Source organism: Macaca fascicularis, chromosome 15 (assembly GCF_037993035.2).
Source record: "Macaca fascicularis isolate 582-1 chromosome 15, T2T-MFA8v1.1".
Taxonomy (NCBI): Eukaryota; Metazoa; Chordata; class Mammalia; order Primates; family Cercopithecidae; genus Macaca; species Macaca fascicularis.
Window position 1 is genome coordinate 56,559,857 of NC_088389.1, and position 20,927 is coordinate 56,580,783.

The following is a 20,927-nucleotide window of genomic DNA, read 5'->3' on the forward strand; positions in this document are numbered from 1 at the left end:
TTAGTCTCCACAAAGAAATTAGAAAAATGAGCCATTAAACTCAACAAGGTCACAATAATTCATTAGTTATTTCCTATGAATAAAACTACTGACTTTTGAAAAATCTTACAAGTAATTAAATAAGTAGAAGCCGAAGAGATAAACAACAGGTATACGATGGTGTGAGGAAAGAATAACACACACAAATGCACCAGAACCTCAACCACACCCATCTCGCTGTTCTAGTCACATGAATATCTACAAAGTAATGCTACTTTAAGGCCACCACCCAGCTAGATCACCCTTTACTCCAATCAACACTGTCATCTATCTCCTAAGCACCATCTTTCCTTCATTAAAGACTCCAGCACCTGGGTCCTTGTCTATCCCAGTTCCTGCTAATATATCTGGTGACTTCACCATACATGTGGACAAACCATCTAATCCTCTAGCATCTAGGCTGTCAGTTTTTCCAGTTCCTCCACTCCAATGATTATCTCCTCCACCGTGCTTCAGCCATGCATTTCAAAATACACATCTCAGACTTTTGTCCTTATCTAGAACTGTACCACATCCAAAATCTTAAATTCCAACTTCCCATTCCCTGAGTAATACCACATCTTTGCACGTATCTCACGCCCTTAACCCAATATACCAATCCCTTTACCTCATTTAGATCTCCAGAATGTTGAATTCTTTTCTTTCTCCTTTTTGGTCTCCTTCTATCTCCGCTACCTTCCATATCTTAATCATATGCTATATCGTACATTCCTTCAAACACCTGCCTAACAGCCTCCTCGGTTCTCTGCCCTTAATCCTTTTATTCTACCTCTGTGAACAAACCCCAATCTGAATTAATCCAGATATTTGGCTATTCCATTCCTGTACCCAGTATGCTGAGACTTCTAGAGAATTTCATCAAACCACAGAAACCAGTGCCTTTACAAAATGAATTCTGAACCTAACCAGATCTTACAATTTGTCCAGAAATCTTTATCAAGTGAGCTATCTCCCATTCTCCATCAAGGCAACATCAACGTCTACCAAACCTTGCCTCCTTTTACATCATACAAAACAGACGGCTTTACTTCCTATTTTAATGAGAAAACAGAAGCCATCAGATGGGAAACACCTCAATTCCCCATCTCTTTGACCCATTCACACAATTATGCACACATTCTTAAAACCTCAGCTTGTGCTCAGGATCCTGTTCTCTTCTGTCTCTACAAAACCCTCACTCCATTAGTAATTTCACATCCCTCTCAGTATTTTTCTCTCTCCAGCTCCTTCCCTAGGACAAGCCAGGGAGGGGTTGGTGGGAGGTGGGACAGGGAGATATAACAAGCAAAGAACCAGCATGTGGAAAAATATTCTTACTTTTCTGAGGAATTAATGAAATCAATATTTTAAAGTAACAATTGTTTATTAAACCACCCATTTTTGTTTCATTTTTCTCTTTTCCATTTTAGTTAAAACATTCCTAATATGCCAAAGTAGTACACAGTTTTCCCACTGTACCAGTTTATTAACACTATTAATAAACTATATCCTTAAACTTTTCTCTGAACGTTGCCTTTCCCTTCTTGCTCTAACCGAAACCTGGATGAGAAACTGTTTCCCTGCAGGCTTCTCCAGTGGTGGCTGTTTCTCTTCCACACCCCTTGAAGCCAGAGAGGGATGAATATCCTCCTTATTTTCCATTGCCACTTCCAGGCCATTACCCCACCTTCCTCCCTAAACCTCCTACCTCTGCAGCTCATGCCACTAGCCTATACCACCTGCTGCCATGCTCTGTTGAATTCATCTATAAATGCCCACGTCGTTTCCTCACATTTCTCAAAGATTCAGCACCTAGCTTATTATCACTCTCCAATACTTTTCCTGTCATCATTCTTAAATGATTTCAATACCCACACAAATCATCTTTCCTGTACTTGAATCATCAAGTCATTGACCTCCTCTTCACCAGTGATCTTGTCCTCTACCTCCTTCAGCCACCAACTCCCACATTTAGTCTTACTTGTACCTACATGTCGTCTATAAGTTCAATTTCAAACACCTCATTCTTCACAACTACCACTATTTTTCCAGCTTACTCTCTCCAGTTTCCTTACTCCAAAAATTCCTCAAACTCTCCAGGATCTACCATCCATTGGTCCTATACCTTTCACTCCTCTCACTTCCTTCTTTACTGAACTTAAATTCCATGATTAGTCATTATATAGTAATCTACTTTACAGCGATACTCCTTTAAAGCATTGTCTCTACTCTCTTTTCCCTAATTCCTCTCCTCTCATATTCTCTTAAGCTCACTGAAAACAGGCTGCTATCCCCACTATTCCACCAACACAGGTGTTTTGGTATCTCCAATGAACTCTTTATTATTAAATATAATATCTCATTCCTCCCTTTACTCCCTTTGTTCCAACTGAAACCTGAATGAGAACACATCAGCAGCACCTAATCAGCTCCTTCTTGAAATACTTTCTTCATTGGGCTTCTAGGAATCCAATCTCTCTTACTATCCTCTTACCTCATTGGTCCCTCTTTATTTGTATCTTTGATCAGTCCTTTCTTATCTCCTTGACATGAAAATATTGTAGTGCCCCAACAGACCTCTTTATTTATGCTTATTCCTTAAAGAAATCTGTAGTCTCATAGATTTAAACACAACTTACAAAATGATGATTCCCAAATGTACAGCTTTAGCTCAGACCTCTCTCCAGCATCCAGCTTATTAACTACTTATCCATTCAGAGGTCAATATCTCAAACTTATATGTCCCAAATCAAACCAAACACAATTCATCCTCCATGACTCCCAAAAATCTGCTCCTCTCATACATTTCTCTAGCTCAGTAAGTAAAAACTCCATTACTTCCAAAATCCTGGGGCGATCCTCCCTCCTATCTTTCATGTGAGTTATCCAATCCATCAGCAGATCTTATCCATGCTACCTCCACAGTGGTCCAAGCCACCGTGATTTCTCATTAAGATTACTACAAAGGCCTCCTATAGCAAAAACTCTGTGCTAAGTCCTATCAGCCTGCCAGATTCAGCACAGCTGTGGTGGACAGCTCCATTGACGCTGCCAGTGTTCCCACTTCAAGTACACTTTGGAGACTCAGTTTTTCTGTCCCACAATCACAGCTGGCTCATAACAGCAATCTCAAAATGCACAGGAGGTACTGCTTTCAATGGCAACCTTCAAGCAATTGGAGCAGGGATCAGTGGATACATGCCTCAGATCCCTACCTCTGGAGAAATGGAGTTATAGGGAAAGAGAGTCAGAAGGAGTGAAGAAAAAACTCTGCTAACTGGCCTCTTGTTTATAACCCTTGCTCTTCTATAGTCTCCAAACACAAGTCAGAGCATATTACTCCCCTACTTAAGACTATCCAATGCCTCCTCGTTGCCTCTGGATAAAGTCCACAGTGGGGTGTGTGCTATGTGCTTCCCATAAGTATGCTGTTATCCCTATGAACAGCACATATGCCACTCTAAACAGTCTATTCCCTTGTCAGTGCTACCCTACAAATTAAAGTCTAGGGGATGTTTTCAATATAAAGCACAGTGTCTGGCAAATAACAAATACTCAACAAATATTTATATATTGAGTGAACAAATGCCTTTGGAATGCATGATGTAAGGCAATGCTAAGACAAAAATCACCTCCTGCCAGCAATATTAAGTACCAGAACCCCAGGAAGCTTCAGGAATGACACTCCATCAACAACTCACTATGTATGTTCCTATTATTCTGACTCCAAAAAAAAAAATCAACCTCTCTAAAATAAACCTCAGTCTCAAAATCAAATAAGTAATAGATGTGGTTTTGCAAGCCATACAAACGTAAGGCATTTTAACATCACATCCCCATGTCTGATTTTCAAAAGCAAAATCTTGATGTAGATCAAAACCTGTAAACTTCTGATGTCTAACAGATACATAACATTACTAGGAGATTTTTGGTATATAATACTCATTTTGTCAGCTCCATAAGAGCAAGGATAATATCTATGTTATGCACCATTATATTATCTAGCCCAATACTAGCTATGAATGGCTCACATTTATTGACTATTTACTATATTAAATGCAAAGTCTTAGCCCTTAACAGGGACTCTCATTTTATCTGCATAAAAATCTAACGTAGCAGATACTTTAATTATATTTTACAGACAAGAAAACAGGCAAAGGAAGGATAACACAAGGTCAGCCAGCTAGGAAGTGGTACAGCTCAGAGTCAACCCCAGGCAGTCTGGTCTCAGACTCTCACTCTTCACCACACTCTCAATGATTGCTAAACTGTCTCTTAGAATCTGGTACTGACTTTCTCAGTGAATGCAAAATAAATGTGTATCTTCCTACTGCTAAATACCTATACTTAACGTTGTATCAGGCACATTCCCAGATTCTCAAAAGAATGTAAGTACACCTTGAAAACAAACAACAACTGTCAATCTACCTCTCCTCCAGAACTGACTACCACATCATTTTGCCTACTTTCAGCCTGTTTTATCTCCCTCTTCTTTTCAAACAGCTTCCCCACACTCCAGAAAGCTTCCGTGAATTTTTAGTTTCAAGTTGCAACTGACAGAAGAAAAACACACTTTCATAGCACTGTTTCCTCATACCGTTGAAGAGACACCTCCTAGCTTAATTGTTTCCACTGTGGTCCCTGAATCTTCAACAGCTGCCTTCTTCTCAGGAGGCATGGAGGTGCCAGGTTCTCCAGCTGCTCTTTTATTTCCAATTCCTGACATTTTGGCAGCAGATGACAGCGGTTATCCTGACAGAGAAAAAAAAAAAAAAGGCAGAAACTGACATAATATAAGTAAGGAAAGCAACAATAGAGTAAAAACTAGAAATTTTTCTGACCAACCCTTTAACCTGGATCCATTAATTCCACAACTATCTCCATATTCCTCTTGGAGGAAAAAAAAATTAAATTGTAGAGTAAAAATCAAGGCGGGTCGGGCGCGGTGGCTCACGCCTGTAATTCCAGCACTTCGGAAGGCCAAGGTGAGCGGATCACGAGGTCAGGAGATCGAGATCATCCTGGCTAACACGGTGAAACCCCGTCTCTAATAAAAATACCAAAGATTAGCCGGGCGTGGTGGCGGGCGCCTGTAGTCCCAGCTACTCGGGAGGCTGAGGCAGGAGAATGGCGTTAACCCGGGAGTCAGAGCTTGCAATGAGCCGAGATCGCGCCACTGCACTCCAGCCTGGGCGACAGAGCGAGATTCCATCTCAAAAAAAAAAAAAAAAAAAAAAAAAAAGTCAAGGCTAAATTTACATGAAAATAAATTTCTAAATAGGATGGTGATAAGAAATGAGACAATGGGCAAAGGGTGAAGAGACCAAAACTAAAGTTCTGGAATCTCCCTTCCTGTAATGCCAAAATCAGAAAAGGGCAGTTTGATATGCCAGAAGTTAACACTACAGTGTTGGAAGAATCACAGAGCTAAAAGAGATCTGTGAAACGCCTACTCAAGTCATTAATATTAGACAAGTCAGTTATCATCTCTGAGCCTCAGTTTCCTAACCTAGGAATAAATAACCACAGTATACACTTCCTATGCTTATTTTTTTTTTAAAAAAAAGGATGATATAATTATAGAAAGAACTTGGCACAATGCCGAACACAAAGTAAGCACTCAGAAACCCCAGCTCTTCTTTTAACCTTTGCAATGTCTCCCCTATTTCCAAACGCTCTCTCCACTGTTTTGTGCAACCCTACCGAAGTCAGACCTGGGTGTGAATCCCAGTTCTGCCTCTTAGAGGCCATGTTGCTTTGAAACAGTGAATTCGCCAAGAATTTCAGTTTCCTCAACTGCACAATATTAACGAATATATTTTTCGTTTGCCCTGCCTACCTCCCAGGGTGCTCAAAGGAGGCGGAATGGATGCTAAAGCACTTTGGCTACTTCAGGAGGCAACCCAGCCATCACCGAGACTAACAAGACTACTCTGCTTTCAATTCAAGCTCCAGAAGAGGACTATCGCTGGCAACAACCTGAGTAGGACCTCGCCTGGAGAGAGAAGAGACAGAAGCAGAACAAGGCTGCAATCCAACTCGCGAAAAGCCAAAGACCTCGGCCTCCGCGTGGATAATTGCAGGCCAGGAGACTGACCGCCCCAGAACCGGAGAGGGTGGAGACTCCTGAGGCCCGGCACAGCATGTTGGGCCCCAAGCGGAATCTAACCTAAGTTCTTTGAACTGGCGCTGCGCAGGAATAAAACTCACAGCAGTTACTCACCAAGGCCCGTGCAGCGATTCCAGCGCTCACCCTTGACCCGCGGCGGAGACGGGGCAGAACTTCCGGGAGGCGGGGCCACGGAGAGGAAAAAGGGAAAGAAAAAAGGAAGTCGCTTCAACCCAGCCCACAGGACTATGAGACCCCGCCGGGCGGAAGGGACGTAAGAGGGCTCGAGAAGCTTGAGCAAGCCCCGCCTCTCTAACAACGCTGGGCAAGCGCAGGACCATCTCTTGGCTACTACCTCCAAGAGTATACCAGGGCCTCGCTGATACCCGACGGCGAGCCCTTGACTTTTGTGACTTGTTGACCTTTGCTACTGCGATCTGTTTTTTCTGCTGGGATAAAGTTGCTCATTCTGTTGCTTGTCATTGGGGTTACTATCACTCGTTCAGACGGCCGATTGGCTGATGGTCCCGTCAATCTCCAGGGAAATTACTAGCCTCAGACAACTCAGAAAATTGTTCGTTGGTGCCCCTTCGTGCTGAAATGAAGAGTTCTGGAGAGAATCTGAGGGATTTGAGGAATTTCAGATCTTGGGGATTTTTCCCCCGCACAGGGAACGGTATTCTGCCCTGTCTACACATTAGAATCGCTTTAGGGAGTTTTGGTCCCTCTAGGGTAGGGCCTGGACAAAAGCTTTTTTAAAAAAGCGTTCCCTTCATTTCCTCCTCCCAAACCCCACATTTCCACCCGCTAGATTCTAATGCGTAAACAGGATTGACAACTACTGCTCTTGTGCTTTTTTGGGAACAAGAAATGGTCCAGGAAAAAGATAAACGCCAATTAGTCTCTGATCTCAGTACTAGTCTATTTTAAGCTAATTAAGCATTGATTTTTTTTTTTTAAGTTTATGACAAACTGCTATTTTCCATTCAGTTAAGCTAAATGTGCTTTAATGATAGGACGGTAATTAATCTAACCTATTAATGAAAAGCTGTATGCCTCGCAGAACTGTGATAAACTACCTAATGACGTCAGCTAAGGGTCCAGAAATGGAAGAATGATTGCTATATCTTTTTTTAAAAATAGAATTTAGGCATCTTGGGGAAAAAGAACCTAATCTACACTGGATTTCTGGTAGTGTGAAGACTTTTGTCCCTGTACCTGTTGAGGCTTACCTGTAAATGAAGTAAGATGGTCAACACCAGGAAAACACCTTGACTATGTTGGAAAGAATTAACTGGCCCCAAGTGGACTTCACATTTCATTCCGTGAAGCGGGAGCCTGAGAGCATGTGAGTGGGGACCCACCTGCCGAAAAGCATTGTATGAGACAATGACACTCATTCTCTCATCTTCCTTGGTTCCTCTACTCTTAGCAAGCCTTTCATTCATAGAACTACTGAATGGCAAGGAATGGTTTCTGTAGCCCAGAGCTTGTAAACTAGAGGTTCACAGACTGCATTTAGCCAACAGTTATGCTTTGTTTATTTTAGACAGTATTGGCTGTCCTGGGTGGTTAAAAACAAGAACAAAAATGAACTTAGTTGCCAACATTTAAAATATGGCTATTTTACATAAAAATACAAATTATCAGTTTCTCTGGAAAATGTTGACGATCTTGCAACAGAAGGGTTATATTTTTGCATGATCACATTGCTTAGAGCAGAGTAGTGGCTTTTTTTTTTTTTTTTTTTTTTCCTCGAGACAGAGTCTTACTCGGTTGCCCAGGCTGATAGTGCAGTGGCACGATCTCGGCTCACTGCAAACTCCACCTCACAGGTTCCAGCAATTCCCACGCCTCAGCCTCCCAAGTGGCTGGGACTACAGGCACACGCCACCACACCTGGCTAATTTTTGTGTTTTTAGTAGAGATGGGGTTTCACCATGTTGGCCAGGCTGGTCTCAAACTCCTGACCTCGGGCGATCCACCCACCTCAGCCTCCTAAAGTGCTGGGATTACAGGCGTGAGCCACTGCTACTGGCAATGAGCCATCGCGCTTGGCGTGGCTTCTCTTTTATTAATAGATCGTGTTATTCTTGTTTACCATAATCCCCACTATTCTTTACTGGTTCCTTAGCACTAGTATAGTTTGAGTATCATCACTTGTGTGTTATATTGTGATAAATCAATTGCTGGTACTAGGTAAGTGCTGGTGGACATTATTGGTGATCTACCCAACATCCATTCACCTTCCCTCACCTTAGCAGAACCAGGATTTTTTTCATGTATCCATGTAGCACTTTGATTCCATAAGTCTTAAGGAAAACTGATTTCACCCCAATCTCCCAGGATTATCTTAAATACTAAGTTCCGTTTCCCAAGCCAAAGTCCTAGTCAGCAATTGACAGTTTAATCAGGGTGAATTTCTTTGAATAGTAGAACTGAAGCAGTTCCTTATCTTCCAGATTTTTTGTGTGAGGCTGAAACTGTTGGAGGCTTCCTGCTACCATTCTTGAGAATGGAGCGACCACACAGGGGTGAGCAGAACAAAGAGAATCTCAGGGAAATGGAGCCACATCAACTGAGTTAGGTCACCCCTAACTTCAACCCACACTTAAGAGTGTTAGAGAAGATTCTATAAAGAAAGCAGACTTTTCTAGTACCTTTCAATTCTTACCATGCAGGTAACCATATTCTCTAGCAACTGGGATATATGTCTTTCTCAAAAGTTCCAATTATGTAACACCTTCACAAGTGTCACAGCTCTCTAGAAAATAAAATCAACTCTGTGTGTGTGTGTGTGTGTGTGTGTGTGTGTGTGTGTGTGTGTGGAGAGAGAGAGAGAGAGAGATTTGAGAAAGAGAGAGAGAGACACTATAAGGAATTGGCTCACAAGATTGTGGTGGCTGGATAAACCAAAATCCACAAAGCAGGGTTGCAACCTGGAGCCCCAGGAAAGATTTGCAGTTTGAGTCTAAAGGCAGTCTGCTGGCAGAATTCCTTCTTGCTCAGGGGAGGTTAGTCTTTGTTCTGTCAAGGCCCTCAACTGATTGGATGAGGTCTACCTACATTTTGGAGAGTAATCTGCTTTAGTCTACCAATTTAAATATCAATCTCATCCAAAAAAATCCACATTCACAGAATCATCCAGAATAATGTTTCACCAACTATTTGGGCACAGTGGCCCAGCAAAGTTGCCACATAAAATTAACCATCATAGTAGGTAACCATATTCTGCAGCTACTGGTGAGATCTGTCTTTTCTGAAAGCCTCAGTCAGCCATCTGACATCTTCACAGTAGCCTGTCTCATTCTAGAGAATTGGGAAAATAGATGAAGAGGAGGATAGCAGAGATCTCTCTCATTGAACACATTCCCCATTCATTTCTGACCAGCCACTTCTGACTGACCACTTCTGACCATTCACTTCTGTTCACCATCTTAATCAAGAGAAAAAGGAATATCCCTGGAAAAATAAGTTTTTCCCTCACTTATAAATGGGAAAACAGCATTAGCAATGATAAAAAGAATACTTAATATTTTATTTCACTTTTAAAGTCTCATTGATTGTATCAAAAACACAATTTAAGCAAATAGTAATCTTTTCTAAAATGAGAAAACAGACTCAGATTTTAAGTGATTTTTTTTTCAAATGATTTAATGAGTGGTTGTTGAAGGACCTAAGTCATTTGACTTCCAGCCGGTCTTCATTAACTACCCAGTTCTGCCACCAGGTGGCATAAGGCAACACGCCTCCTTCCCCAGTTCCCCTCCTAAAGCTTTGGTTGCAGAGTACTACGCATCAGTCATGCCCTGTCTTCACCTTAACTCTTAGAAACCTGGACAACTCCTGAGGGTAGGCTTAATGCTCTCAAAATGAACAAAATTCAGATATTTTGGATTTTTGTTTATTTTTTTTCTACACTCGTTAAAAATGTTTTGTTCTAAGATTGTTATATCTCCATGCATTCCAATATTCCATGAACTCTGGATTGGATTGTGTGCCAGACATAATTTAGGGACTCCCTTATTTTAAACAAGTTGTATTTTATTTAGCATGATATCACTTGTTTAACAGAAACATTTAGATACCATAGCCCTTGCTTTAGACTTGCTGAATGAGAATTTCCAGGGGAAAGCTCTCTGAAAATGCAAGTTCTTACTTTTGTAATTATACTTCCTATCTGGGCACGTTTAAGGAACGCTGCTCTAGGTAGTGATGTCCAGGTCCACCTGAGAGTGTTCTACAAAACCGAGCCCCCTCCTCTTGTCCTCAGCTTTCCCTTCTCCTACCATTCACCCCCACCACACCTTTCTCCTTCATTTCCATACCCCTGCCTCCTTCTCCCCAGATCACCTGGCCCACTATGCTACATCATGCTCAGCCCTCTTACTTTGCAATTTCTGGAGACCAGGGAGGTGGCTTACTCAGGGGAGCTAGAGCCAGGTCTCTCTTTTTTAAAGAGTGAGGACAAGATGTCCTAGCAGTCTATGGAAACATAAGAGCTAATTGGTAGTCACAGATTGTCAGAGGAGCCCCATTTAGTTTAATGCTCTCTTAAAAAGCTGAGAGAAGGCCAGACGCGGTGGCTCATGCCTGTAATCCCAGCACTTTAGGAGGCCAAGGTGGGTGGATCACCTGAGGTCAGGAGTTCAAGACCAGCCTGGCCAACGTGGTGAAACCCCGTCTCTACTAAAAATACAAAATTAGCTGGGCATGGTGGTGGTTGGCTGCAATTCCAGCTACTCAGGAGGCTGAGGCAGGAGAATCACTTGAACCTGGGAGGCGGAGGTTGCAGTGAGCCGAGATCGCACCATTGCACTCCAACCTGGGCAAAAGGAGTGAAACTCCATCTCAAGAAAACAAAACAGCAAAAAAAAAGCTGAGAGACACCATGCAGCTATAAAAAAGAATGAGAGCATGTCATTTGCAGGGACATGGATGCAAGTGGAGGCCATTATCCTTAGTAAACTAACACAGGAACAGAAAACCACATGTTCTCCCTTATAAATAGGAACTAAATGATGAGAACACATGGACACAGAGAGAGGAACAACACAAACCAGGGCCTAGTGAAGGGTGGGAGGAGGGAGAGAATCAGAAAAACAACTAATGAGTACTAGGCTTAATATCTGGATGATCAAATAGTCTGTACAACAAACCCCCATGACAAATTTACCTATGTAACAAACAGCACATGTGCCTCCGAACTTAAAAAAAAAAAAAAAAGCTGAGAAGTATCTACGTTACAATCATAGAATTGGTCTTTTATGTCCTTATGCCCAGCCATGTGACAGTCTATGTTTGGGTTTCTGATATTTTTATCATTTGTATTTCTATTATGCTTTTGTGCTGGCTATGATTCCTTCATTAGAGGATGAGAATTTGGAAAGCAGAAACCAGGTTGTCTTTGTGAATTTTCACAGGTAGGTCTACTCTTCCATATTACTGTTACTGTGCAACTAGAAACCCACCTGACCTTGGAGGAGAAAGAACAGCATCACTGAAATGCTTACATCAGGCATTGGGGATGGGAGTACAGCAAGTAATTACAAAGGTAAGATATGGAATTTCCATTTCCAGAAGCAGGGCATGACCATCTTTCAGAAAACAAGCTGAGGAGTAAAACTGGATTTCAACTGAGGGCATTTGTCAAACTAGGTAAAGGAGAATTTAGGTTTTCATGGCCTTGGTAGGCAAGCAGGACAGGAGACAAAGCCCAAGGACTATTACTATTGGGTGCATATTAGAGACCCCTCCCCATACAAGCAAGGTAGAAACAACTACTTCCAACTGACAGAAAATTGCCTGTCTCAAACTTTGGTATAAATATTTTTGATGACTGATACAGAATTCTAGAAGGCACTTAAAAAGAGTTTCCAGAAATGTGGAGAAATAGACGAAGGGCACAAAGAGGCCAGGGCGGTGCCTATGATCTCACTTTTACTTTTAAAACTTAAAAAATGCAATAAATCTTATACTAACCCTGGGTACTTGTGTTTATTTAGTACAAATCTGAGTACAGATTTTGGGGCAACGGTACCTAATTAGGCACACCCAGGCACATCCTGACTTACTCCTGGAGCTTATAGGAGTTCCAAGAAAATCCACATGGATAGAGATTGAGCGTCTTTCCCAATGGGCAATCAAGAGCAATGAGATGGATCACTAAATTCCAAAGAATCTATGTCATGCCGTATACACATAGCAAGGAGGGCCTTAATATTAGCAAAACAACATCAAGTGTCACACTAAATAAATGTTGTTAACTTAAAGTTTACTCAGCTCTGTAGCCTTGTTTATATTTAATTTGTAAGTATATTTTTGTTTGTAAGCTGTATAAGCATAAGGCATGCATACCAAGTTTATATTTATACATTTTAACATTACAATTAAAATATTTTAAGTAAACACTAAGTGGCCCATGAGAAAATCATTTTCCTTTAAAGAGGGGTCTGTATATTAAGTTTGTAAAGTATTTATTACTTACTTGTGTATCTACTGTCTTTTGTGGTTCATAATTATGTCAAGTCTTTTCTTTTAAATTATTCCAGGATCAATAAGAGAGAATTGATATCAATATAACGGATACAGCATATCAATTTAAACATGTATTGACTCCAGCAACTACATGTATCAAGATACGAATTTCCGGTGCCCAAAGGCATGTGGCCAAATTCAGTTAAAAGGAGGTCTTACAGCAGTAGTATACAACCAGGAATCCACAAATGTTCAGAATCTTGCCTCATCAGCACCCCTTTCCCGCCTCAGAAGAAAGAATAAGCCTGATTACATTGATGACTAATGCAGTTACCTAGAGAGTTATGAATTCTCCAGAGACTGCCTCCAGCCTCTCAGCTCTTGTAAAGCCCTTCCAGGTGGGGCTGCCATCCTCGTCAACCCTGCGATACTTCTAGCACTCAGCCAACTCTCTTCTCACTGTCACAACTTCAGGAAACACTTTGATCTTAAATATGCACATGCTGATATATAGTGAATTCAAGCTTCATCTTTATTGCAGAATGACGGTAGTATCTCCTCCCAAAGGCATTTATAAAACAGGAGACACATGAGTTAATCTGGAACAAGTGGAAAGAAGTTCAGGGTTTCCTGACATCCCTTCCCTGTTCTTCCTCCCAAGCATAGTTCTGGTTGGTAACATTTATGTTGGAAAAATGGAATAAGTCATTATGCTTCACTTATTGAACTAAAACTTCAAATTACAATTTATGCACTAGCCTAGAAGCTGGATTCATTTGCAACATGAATAAGGTTTTAAAAGTAACTGGGGCCGGGCGCAGTGGCTCATGCCTATAATTCCAGGACTTCGGAAGGTCAAGGTGGGTGATCACCTGAGGTCAGGAGTTCAAGACCAGCCTGGCCAACATGGTGAAACCCCTTCTCTACTAAAAATACAAGATTAGCCAGGCATGGTGGTGCACACCTGTAGTCTCAGCTACTTGGGAGGCTGAGGCAGGAGAATCACTTGAACCCAGGAGGCAGAGGTTGCAGTGAGCCAAGATCATGCCACGGCTCTCCAGCGTGGGCGAGGGAGTCAGATGCCATCTCATAAATAAATAATAAAAATTAATTAAAAAAAATAAAAGTACTGGATGCCAGGGTAATAGGGATTTCAAAAGTATAGAGAGAAGACACTTTTAATTGACTACGTCCAAACCATGCAGCAAATTTTGACACTGCATTGACATTTCAAATATTCAGTTAACCTTGAAGACTATTCCCTTTCTCTTTTTCTTATTTGTGCTTGCTTTTATTAATAATCTAATAATTAGGTGGGTAGCCAGTTACAACAGAGTGTTGGCCAAGCCTAACGAGATGAGTGTGTTTGAAATGTGATCTTAACATTTAGAAGAACAGCAAAGAGATGTGTTGTTTCAAGCTGTTAAATGCTAAAATATGTGAAGTACTGAACATCTTGTTTTGTATTTTTTTCTTCTTATGAAAAATGTCCTTTTATAAATAAATGTCAATTTGTACCAGAAGCCTAAAATATGTCATACCCAATGATTCAGCTCTTCCAGGTTTGATTATATGCTTGAAAAAAATAGAATCACATACTTGTTTAAATATCACCATACAAAAATATTTATCATAGCATTATTTATTGCTTAAAATTTTTAGAATCAATTTAAATAAATCATGAAATGTCCTCAAATATAGAATTCTATGTAGTCATTAAAGTTGTGATATAGATTTGTATTTCTTAACATTGAAATATAAAAATATGTTGTTGAATGGGATAAGTAGGTTTCAGGAATATATGCATAACATTTATTTTCTCTCTTTCTCTCTCTCTCTTTTTTTTTTTTTTTTGAGACGGAGTCTTGCTCTGTTGCCCAGGCTGGAGTGCAATGGTGTAATCTTGGCGCACTGCAAGCTCCACCTCCCGGGTTCAAGTGAGTCTCCCTACCTCAGCTTCCTGAGTAGCTGAGATTACAGGTGCCTGCCACCACACCCAGCTAATTTTTGTATTTTTAGTAGAGACGGGGTTTCACCATGTTGGCCAGGCTGGTCTTGAACTCCTGACCTCAGGCCATCTGCCCACCTCCGCCTCCCCAAGTGCTGGGATTACAGGCGTGAGCCACTGCGCCGGCCAACATTTATTTTCATAAGAAATAAAAAACATTTCAAACCAATGTATTACCAATTTTAGACGTACGAAAATTGTCTCGACTTGTAATCTTTGCTTCCTCATCTCCTATTCACTCTATTCTCTAAATGAAATATTTCATCAACTATTTACATGTAAATAAATATGAAGGGGGTTTAATATGTAAACTAAATAGCAATCACAAACCTAGCTATTTAAAGAGAGGGCTTACTGCAGAAAGCAGTTTGGAGATTTCTCAAAGAACTTGAAAAACAACTGTTTCACCCAGCACTCCCATTACTGGGAATATACCCAAAGGAAAACAAATTGTTCTCCCAAAAAGACATGCACTCGTATGTTCACTGGTGCACAATTCACAATAGCAAAGACATGGAATCAACCCAGGTGATCATGAATGAAGGACTGGAGACAGCAATCATCATGGCAGATGGGAGGCAGGACTAGATTGCAGCTCCGGGCGGAGCAGCGTGTGGGGGCTCGCATTATGAATTTTAGCTCCAGATCGACTATAAGAACAAACCAGCAATCCCAAGAGGACCCACAGACCCTCTGAAGGAAGCGGGCTACTCCTGCAGGACCCAGGAGAGCCCCCTAAAACTGTGAGTGCCCCAACAGTGGAGGTGAGAAAGGGAGACCCTCTTCTCCCGAACACACACCCCCACTGGAGAAGCTGAAAGTCTGTTCGTGGAAGAAGTTTCTGACTTTACCTGGAGCTGAGTCAAGCTAGCCGAGTGAAATACAGGGGTAGAGGAAGCAGCAGTAAGGCCCTGGGAGCTCACTGGGTCCCTAAGCAGCCCATTCCTGCCTGGTACCACAGGGATCCATCGGGAGGGTAGACAGAGGAGCAAGGAGTAAAACTGCACAGGGAGAAGGAAATCTCTAGCTGAACTTTGTAACAATTTGAATGGGGTGAGAAGCCTCCTGGCCAGAACTCAGGGGAGGGCAAATCTGGTGTGCAGACTCCACAGGCTGGGAAGGAACCAAGCCCTTTTCTTTCACAGCTGGGAAGTAGATAGCCTGGGGCAGGTTTTCAAGCCATCTAGCCCTCCACCTGGAAACAGACTGGGGCTGTTGGCAGGGGACACGGTGGGAGTGAGACCTGTCCTTCGGTTTGCATGGGAACTGGGTGAGGCCTGTGACTGCTGGCTTACCCCCACTTCCCTGACAACCTGCATGACTCAGCAGAGGCATCCATAATCCTCATAGGTACATAACTCCACTGATCTAGTGTGCTAAGGACCCTCACGGAGTCCACTGCACACCCGCCCCCCCCCCCAACCTCTACCAGAAAAGGCACTAACATCCATAGATGAGAGACCCATAGACGGTTCACATCACAGCACTCTGTGCAGACAACTCCAAGTTCTACCAGCCGGGAGCCGGGTAGACTTGCTAGGTGCCTAGACCCAGAAGAGAGATAACAATCACTGCAGTTCAGCTCACAGGAAGCCACATCCATAGGAAAAGGGGGAGAGTACTACATCAAGGGAACACTCCATGAGACAAAAGAATCTGAACGACAGCCTTCCACCCTAGACCTTGCCTCTGACAGAGCCTACCCAAGTGAGAAGGAACCAGAAAACCAACCCTGGTAATATGACAGAACAAGGCTCTTCAACACTCCCCCCCAAAAAATCACACTAGTTCACCAGCAGTGGATCCAAACCAAGAAATTCCTGATTTACCTAAAAAAGAATTCAGGAGGTTAGTTATTAAGCTTATCAGGGAGGGACCAGAGAAAGGCGAAGCCCAATGCAAGGAAATTCAAAAAAATTATACAAGAAGTGAAGGGAGAAATATTCAAGGAAATAGATAGCTTAAAGAAAAAAAGCAATGAAAAATTCAGGAAACTTTGGACACATTTTTAGAAATGCGAAATACTCTGGAAAGTCTCATCAATAGAATTGAACCAAGTAGAAGAAAGAAACTTAGAACTCAAAGACGAGGTGTTCAAATTAACCCAATCCAACAAAGACAAAGAAAAAAGAAAAAGAAAATATGAAGAAAGCCTCCAAGAAGTCTGGAATTATGTCAAATGGCCAAAACTCAGAATGAATAATCAGTGTTCCTGAGGAAGAAGAGAATTTTAAAAGCTTGGAAAATATATTTGGGAGTATCAAGGAAAACTTTCCTGGCCTTGCTAGAGACCCAGACATCCAAATACAAGAAGCACAAGAGCACCCAAGAAATTCGTTGCAAGAAGATCTTCACCTAGGCACATTGTCATCAGGTTATCCAAAGTTAAGACAAAGGAAAAAATCTTAAGAGCTGTGAGGCAGTAGCACCAGGTAACCTATAAAGGAAAACCTATCAAATTAACAGCAGATTTCTCAGCAGAAATCCTACAAAGCTAGAAGGATCTGGGGCCTTATCTTCAGCCTCCTCAAACAAAATACTTTTCAGCCAAGAATTTTGTATTGGGTGAAACTAAGCATCATATATGAAGGAAAGATACAGTCTTTTTCAGACAAAAAAATGCTGAGAGAATTTGCCATTACCAAGCCACCACTGCAAGAACTGCTAAAAGGAGCTCTAAATCTTGAAAAACTTCTGGAAACACATCAAAACAGAACCTCTTTAAAGCATAAATTACACAGGACCTATAAAACAAAAATACAAGTTGAAAAGCAAAAATAAAGCACACGCAAAAACAAAGTACAGAGGCAACAAAGAACATGATAAATGCAACGGTACCTCACATTTCAATACTATTATTGAATGTAAATAATGCTCCACTTAAAAGATACAGAACTGCAGAATGGATAAGAACTCACCAACCCACTATCTGCTGCCTTAGGAGACTCAACTTAGACATAAGGACTCAGATAAACTTAAAGTAAAAGGGTGGAAAAAGGCATTTCATGCAAATGGACAGCAAAAGCGAGCAGGGGTAGCTATTCTTACATCAGACAAAACAAACTTTAAAGCAACAGCAGTTAAAAGAAACAATGAGGGACATTATATAATGGTGAAAGGCCTTGTCCAACAGGAAAATATCACAGTCCTAAACATGCATGCACCTAACAATGGAGCTCCCAAATTTATTAAAAAATTACTAATAGACCTAAGAAATGAAATACACAGCAACATAATAATAGTAGGGGACTTCAATACTCCACTGACAGCACTAGACAGGTCATCAAGACAGAAAGTCAACAAAGAAACAATGGATTCAAACTATGCCTAGGAACAAATGGACTTAACAGATATATACAGAGCATTTCATCCAACAACCGGAGAATACACATTCTATTCAACAGTGCACGGAATTTTCTCCAAGATAGACTATATGATAGACCACAAAATGAGCCTCGATAAATTTAAAAATATTGAAATTATATCAAGCACTCTCTCAGAGACTCAATAAATTTAAGAAAATTGAAATTATATCAAGCACTCTCTCAGGCCACAGTGGAATAAAACTGGACATCAACTCCAAAAGGAACCTTCGAAACCATGCAAATACATGGAAATTAAATCACCTACCCCTGAATGAGCTTTGGGTCAAAAATGAAATCAAGATGGAAATTTAAAAATTATTTGAAATGAAGGACAATAATGACACAACCTATCAAAACTACTGAGATCCAGCAAAGAAAGTGGTAAGAGGAAAGTTCATAGCTCTCAACACCTACGTCAAAAAGACTGAAAGAGTGCAAACAGACACTCTGAGGTCACACCTCAAGGAGCTAAGAAACAAGAACAAACCAAACCCAAACCCATCAGAAGAAAGGAAATAACCAAGATCAGAGCAGAACTAAATGAAATAGAAACAAACAAAAAATACAAAAGATAAATGAAACGAAAAGCTAGTTCTTTGAAAAGATAAATAAAATTGATAGATCACTGGCAAGATAAACCAAGAAAAGAAGAGGGAAGATCCAAATAGCCTCACTAAGAAATGAAACAGGAGATATTACAACTGACACCACTGAAATACAAAAGATCATTCAAGGCTACTATGAACACCTTTACACACATAAACTAAAAAACCTAGAAGAGATGGATAGATTCCTGGAAAAATACAACCCTCCTAGCTTAAATCAGAAAGAATTAGACACCCTGAACAGACCAATAACAAGCAGCAAGATTGAAATGGTAATATAAAAATTACCAACAAAAAAAAGTCCAGGACCAGATGGATTCACAGCAGAATTCTACCAGGCATGCAAAGAAGAATTGGCACCAATCCTTTTGACACTATTCCACAAGACAGAGATAGAAGGAACCTTCCCTAATTCATTCTATGAAGCCCACATCACCCTAATACCAAAACTAGGAAAGGACACAATCAAAAAAGAAAACTGCAGGCTGATATCCTTGAATAACACAGACACTAAAATCCTTAACAACAAAATACTAGCTAACCAAATCCAACAACATACCCAAAAGATAATCCACCATGATCGAGTGGGTTTCATACCAGGGCTGCAGGGATGGTTTAACATATGGAAGTCAATAAATGTGATACACAACATAAACAGAATTAAAAACAAAAATCACATGATCATCTCAATAGATGCAAAAAAAGTATTCGACAAAATTCAGGATCCTTTATGATCAAAACCCTAAGCAAAATCAGCACACAAGGGACATACCTTAATGTAATAAAAGGCATCTGTGACAAACCCACAGCCAACATAATACTGAATGGGGAAAAGTTGAAAGCATTCCCTCTGAGAACTGGAACATGTCAAGGATGTCCACTCTCACCACTCTTCTTCAACACAGTACTGGAAGTCCTAGCTACAGAAATCAGACACAAGAAAGAAATAAGGGGCATCCGAATCAGTAAAGAGAAAGTCAAACTGACACTGTTTGCTGACAATATGATCGTTTACCTTGAAAACCCCAAGGACTCCTCCAGAAAGCTCCTAGAACTGATAAAGGTATTCAGCAAAGTTTCTGGATACAACGTTAATGTACACAAATAAGTAGCTCTTCTATACAGCAACAGTGACCAAGTGGAGAATCAAATCAAGGACTCAACCACTTTTACAATAGCTGCAAAAATAAAAATAAAATAAAATATTTAGGAATATACCTAACCAAGGAGTCAAAAGACCGCTATAAGGAAAACTATGAAACACTGCTGAAAGAAGTCATAGATTACATGAACAAATAGAAACACATCCTATGCTCATATGGGTAGAATCAATATTGTGAAAGTGGCCATATTGTCAAAAGCAATCTACCAATTCAATGCAATCCCCATCAAAATACCACCATCATTCTTCACATAATTAGAAAAAAACATTCTAAAATTCATATGGAACCAAAAAAGAGCTCATATAGCCAAAGCAAGACTAAGCAAAAAGAGCACATCTGGAGGCATCACACTACCTGATTTCAAACTATACTATAAGGCCATAGTCACCAAAACAGCATGGCACTGGTACAAAAATAGGCACAGAAACCAGTGGAACAGAATAAAGAACCCAGAAATAAAGCCAAATACAGTCAACTTACCTTCAACAAAGCAAACGAAACATAAAGTAAGGAAAGGACACCCTTTTCAACAAATGGTACTGGGATAATTGGCTAGCCACATGTAGGAGAATGACACTGGATCCTCATCTCTCCCCTATACAAAATCAACTCAAGATGGATTAAGCACTTAAACCTAAGACCTGAAACTATAAAAATTCTAGAAGATAACATTGGAAAAACCCTTCTAGACATTGGCTTAGGGAAGGATTTCATGACCAAGAACCCAAAAGCAAATGCAATAAAAAGAAAGACAAATAGCTGGGACCTAATTAAACTAAAGAGCTTTTGCACAGCAAAAGGAACAGTCATCAGAGTAAACAGGCAACCCACAGAGGGGGAGAAAATCTTCACAATATGTACATCTGACAAAGGACTAATATCCAGAATCTACAATGAACTCAAACCAGTAAGAAACAAACAAACATGGCCAGGCTTGGTGGCTCACACCTATAATCCTAGCACTTTAGGAGGGGGAGGCAGGTGGATTGCTTGAGCTCAAGAGTTTGAGACCAGTTTGGGCAACACAGTGAAACCCCATCTCGACTAAAATACAAAAAAATTAGCTGGGCGTCATGGCATGCACCTGTAATCCCAGCTACTCAGGAAGCTGAGGCAGGAGAATAGCTTGAACCCAGGAGGTGGAGGTTGCAGTGAGCGGAGATCGCACCATTGCACTCTAGC

General features: G+C 40.9%; 1 protein-coding gene and 1 long non-coding RNA gene across 6 annotated transcripts in view; one reads left to right on the plus strand and one right to left on the minus strand.

The window, feature by feature from the left end:
- RNF20 (ring finger protein 20) overlaps nt 1-20,927 on the minus strand; it is a 100,773-nt gene that overhangs the window by 22,198 nt on the left and 57,648 nt on the right. For 2 of the 5 annotated variants that reach the window (XM_005581162.5, XM_005581159.4), the window contains exons 1-2: nt 6,242-6,291; nt 4,616-4,770 (exon numbers count right to left, since the gene is read on the minus strand). Coding sequence is in view for 4 of the 5 variants with exons in the window: in XM_005581159.4 (XP_005581216.1) it covers nt 4,616-4,744 (129 nt within the window). In the remaining variant the exon portion in view is untranslated. Of the gene's footprint in view, nt 1-4,615; nt 4,771-5,078; nt 5,263-5,857; nt 6,014-6,241; nt 6,292-20,927 lie in introns of those variants that run through there. The other 3 variants (XM_045373540.2, XM_045373538.3, XM_065530278.1) reach the window with 3 other exon arrangements.
- LOC141408624 (uncharacterized) lies at nt 11,551-14,300 on the plus strand. Its single transcript, XR_012424503.1, has 2 exons — nt 11,551-11,681; nt 12,679-14,300. It is a non-coding gene; the product is annotated as an uncharacterized lncRNA (long non-coding RNA).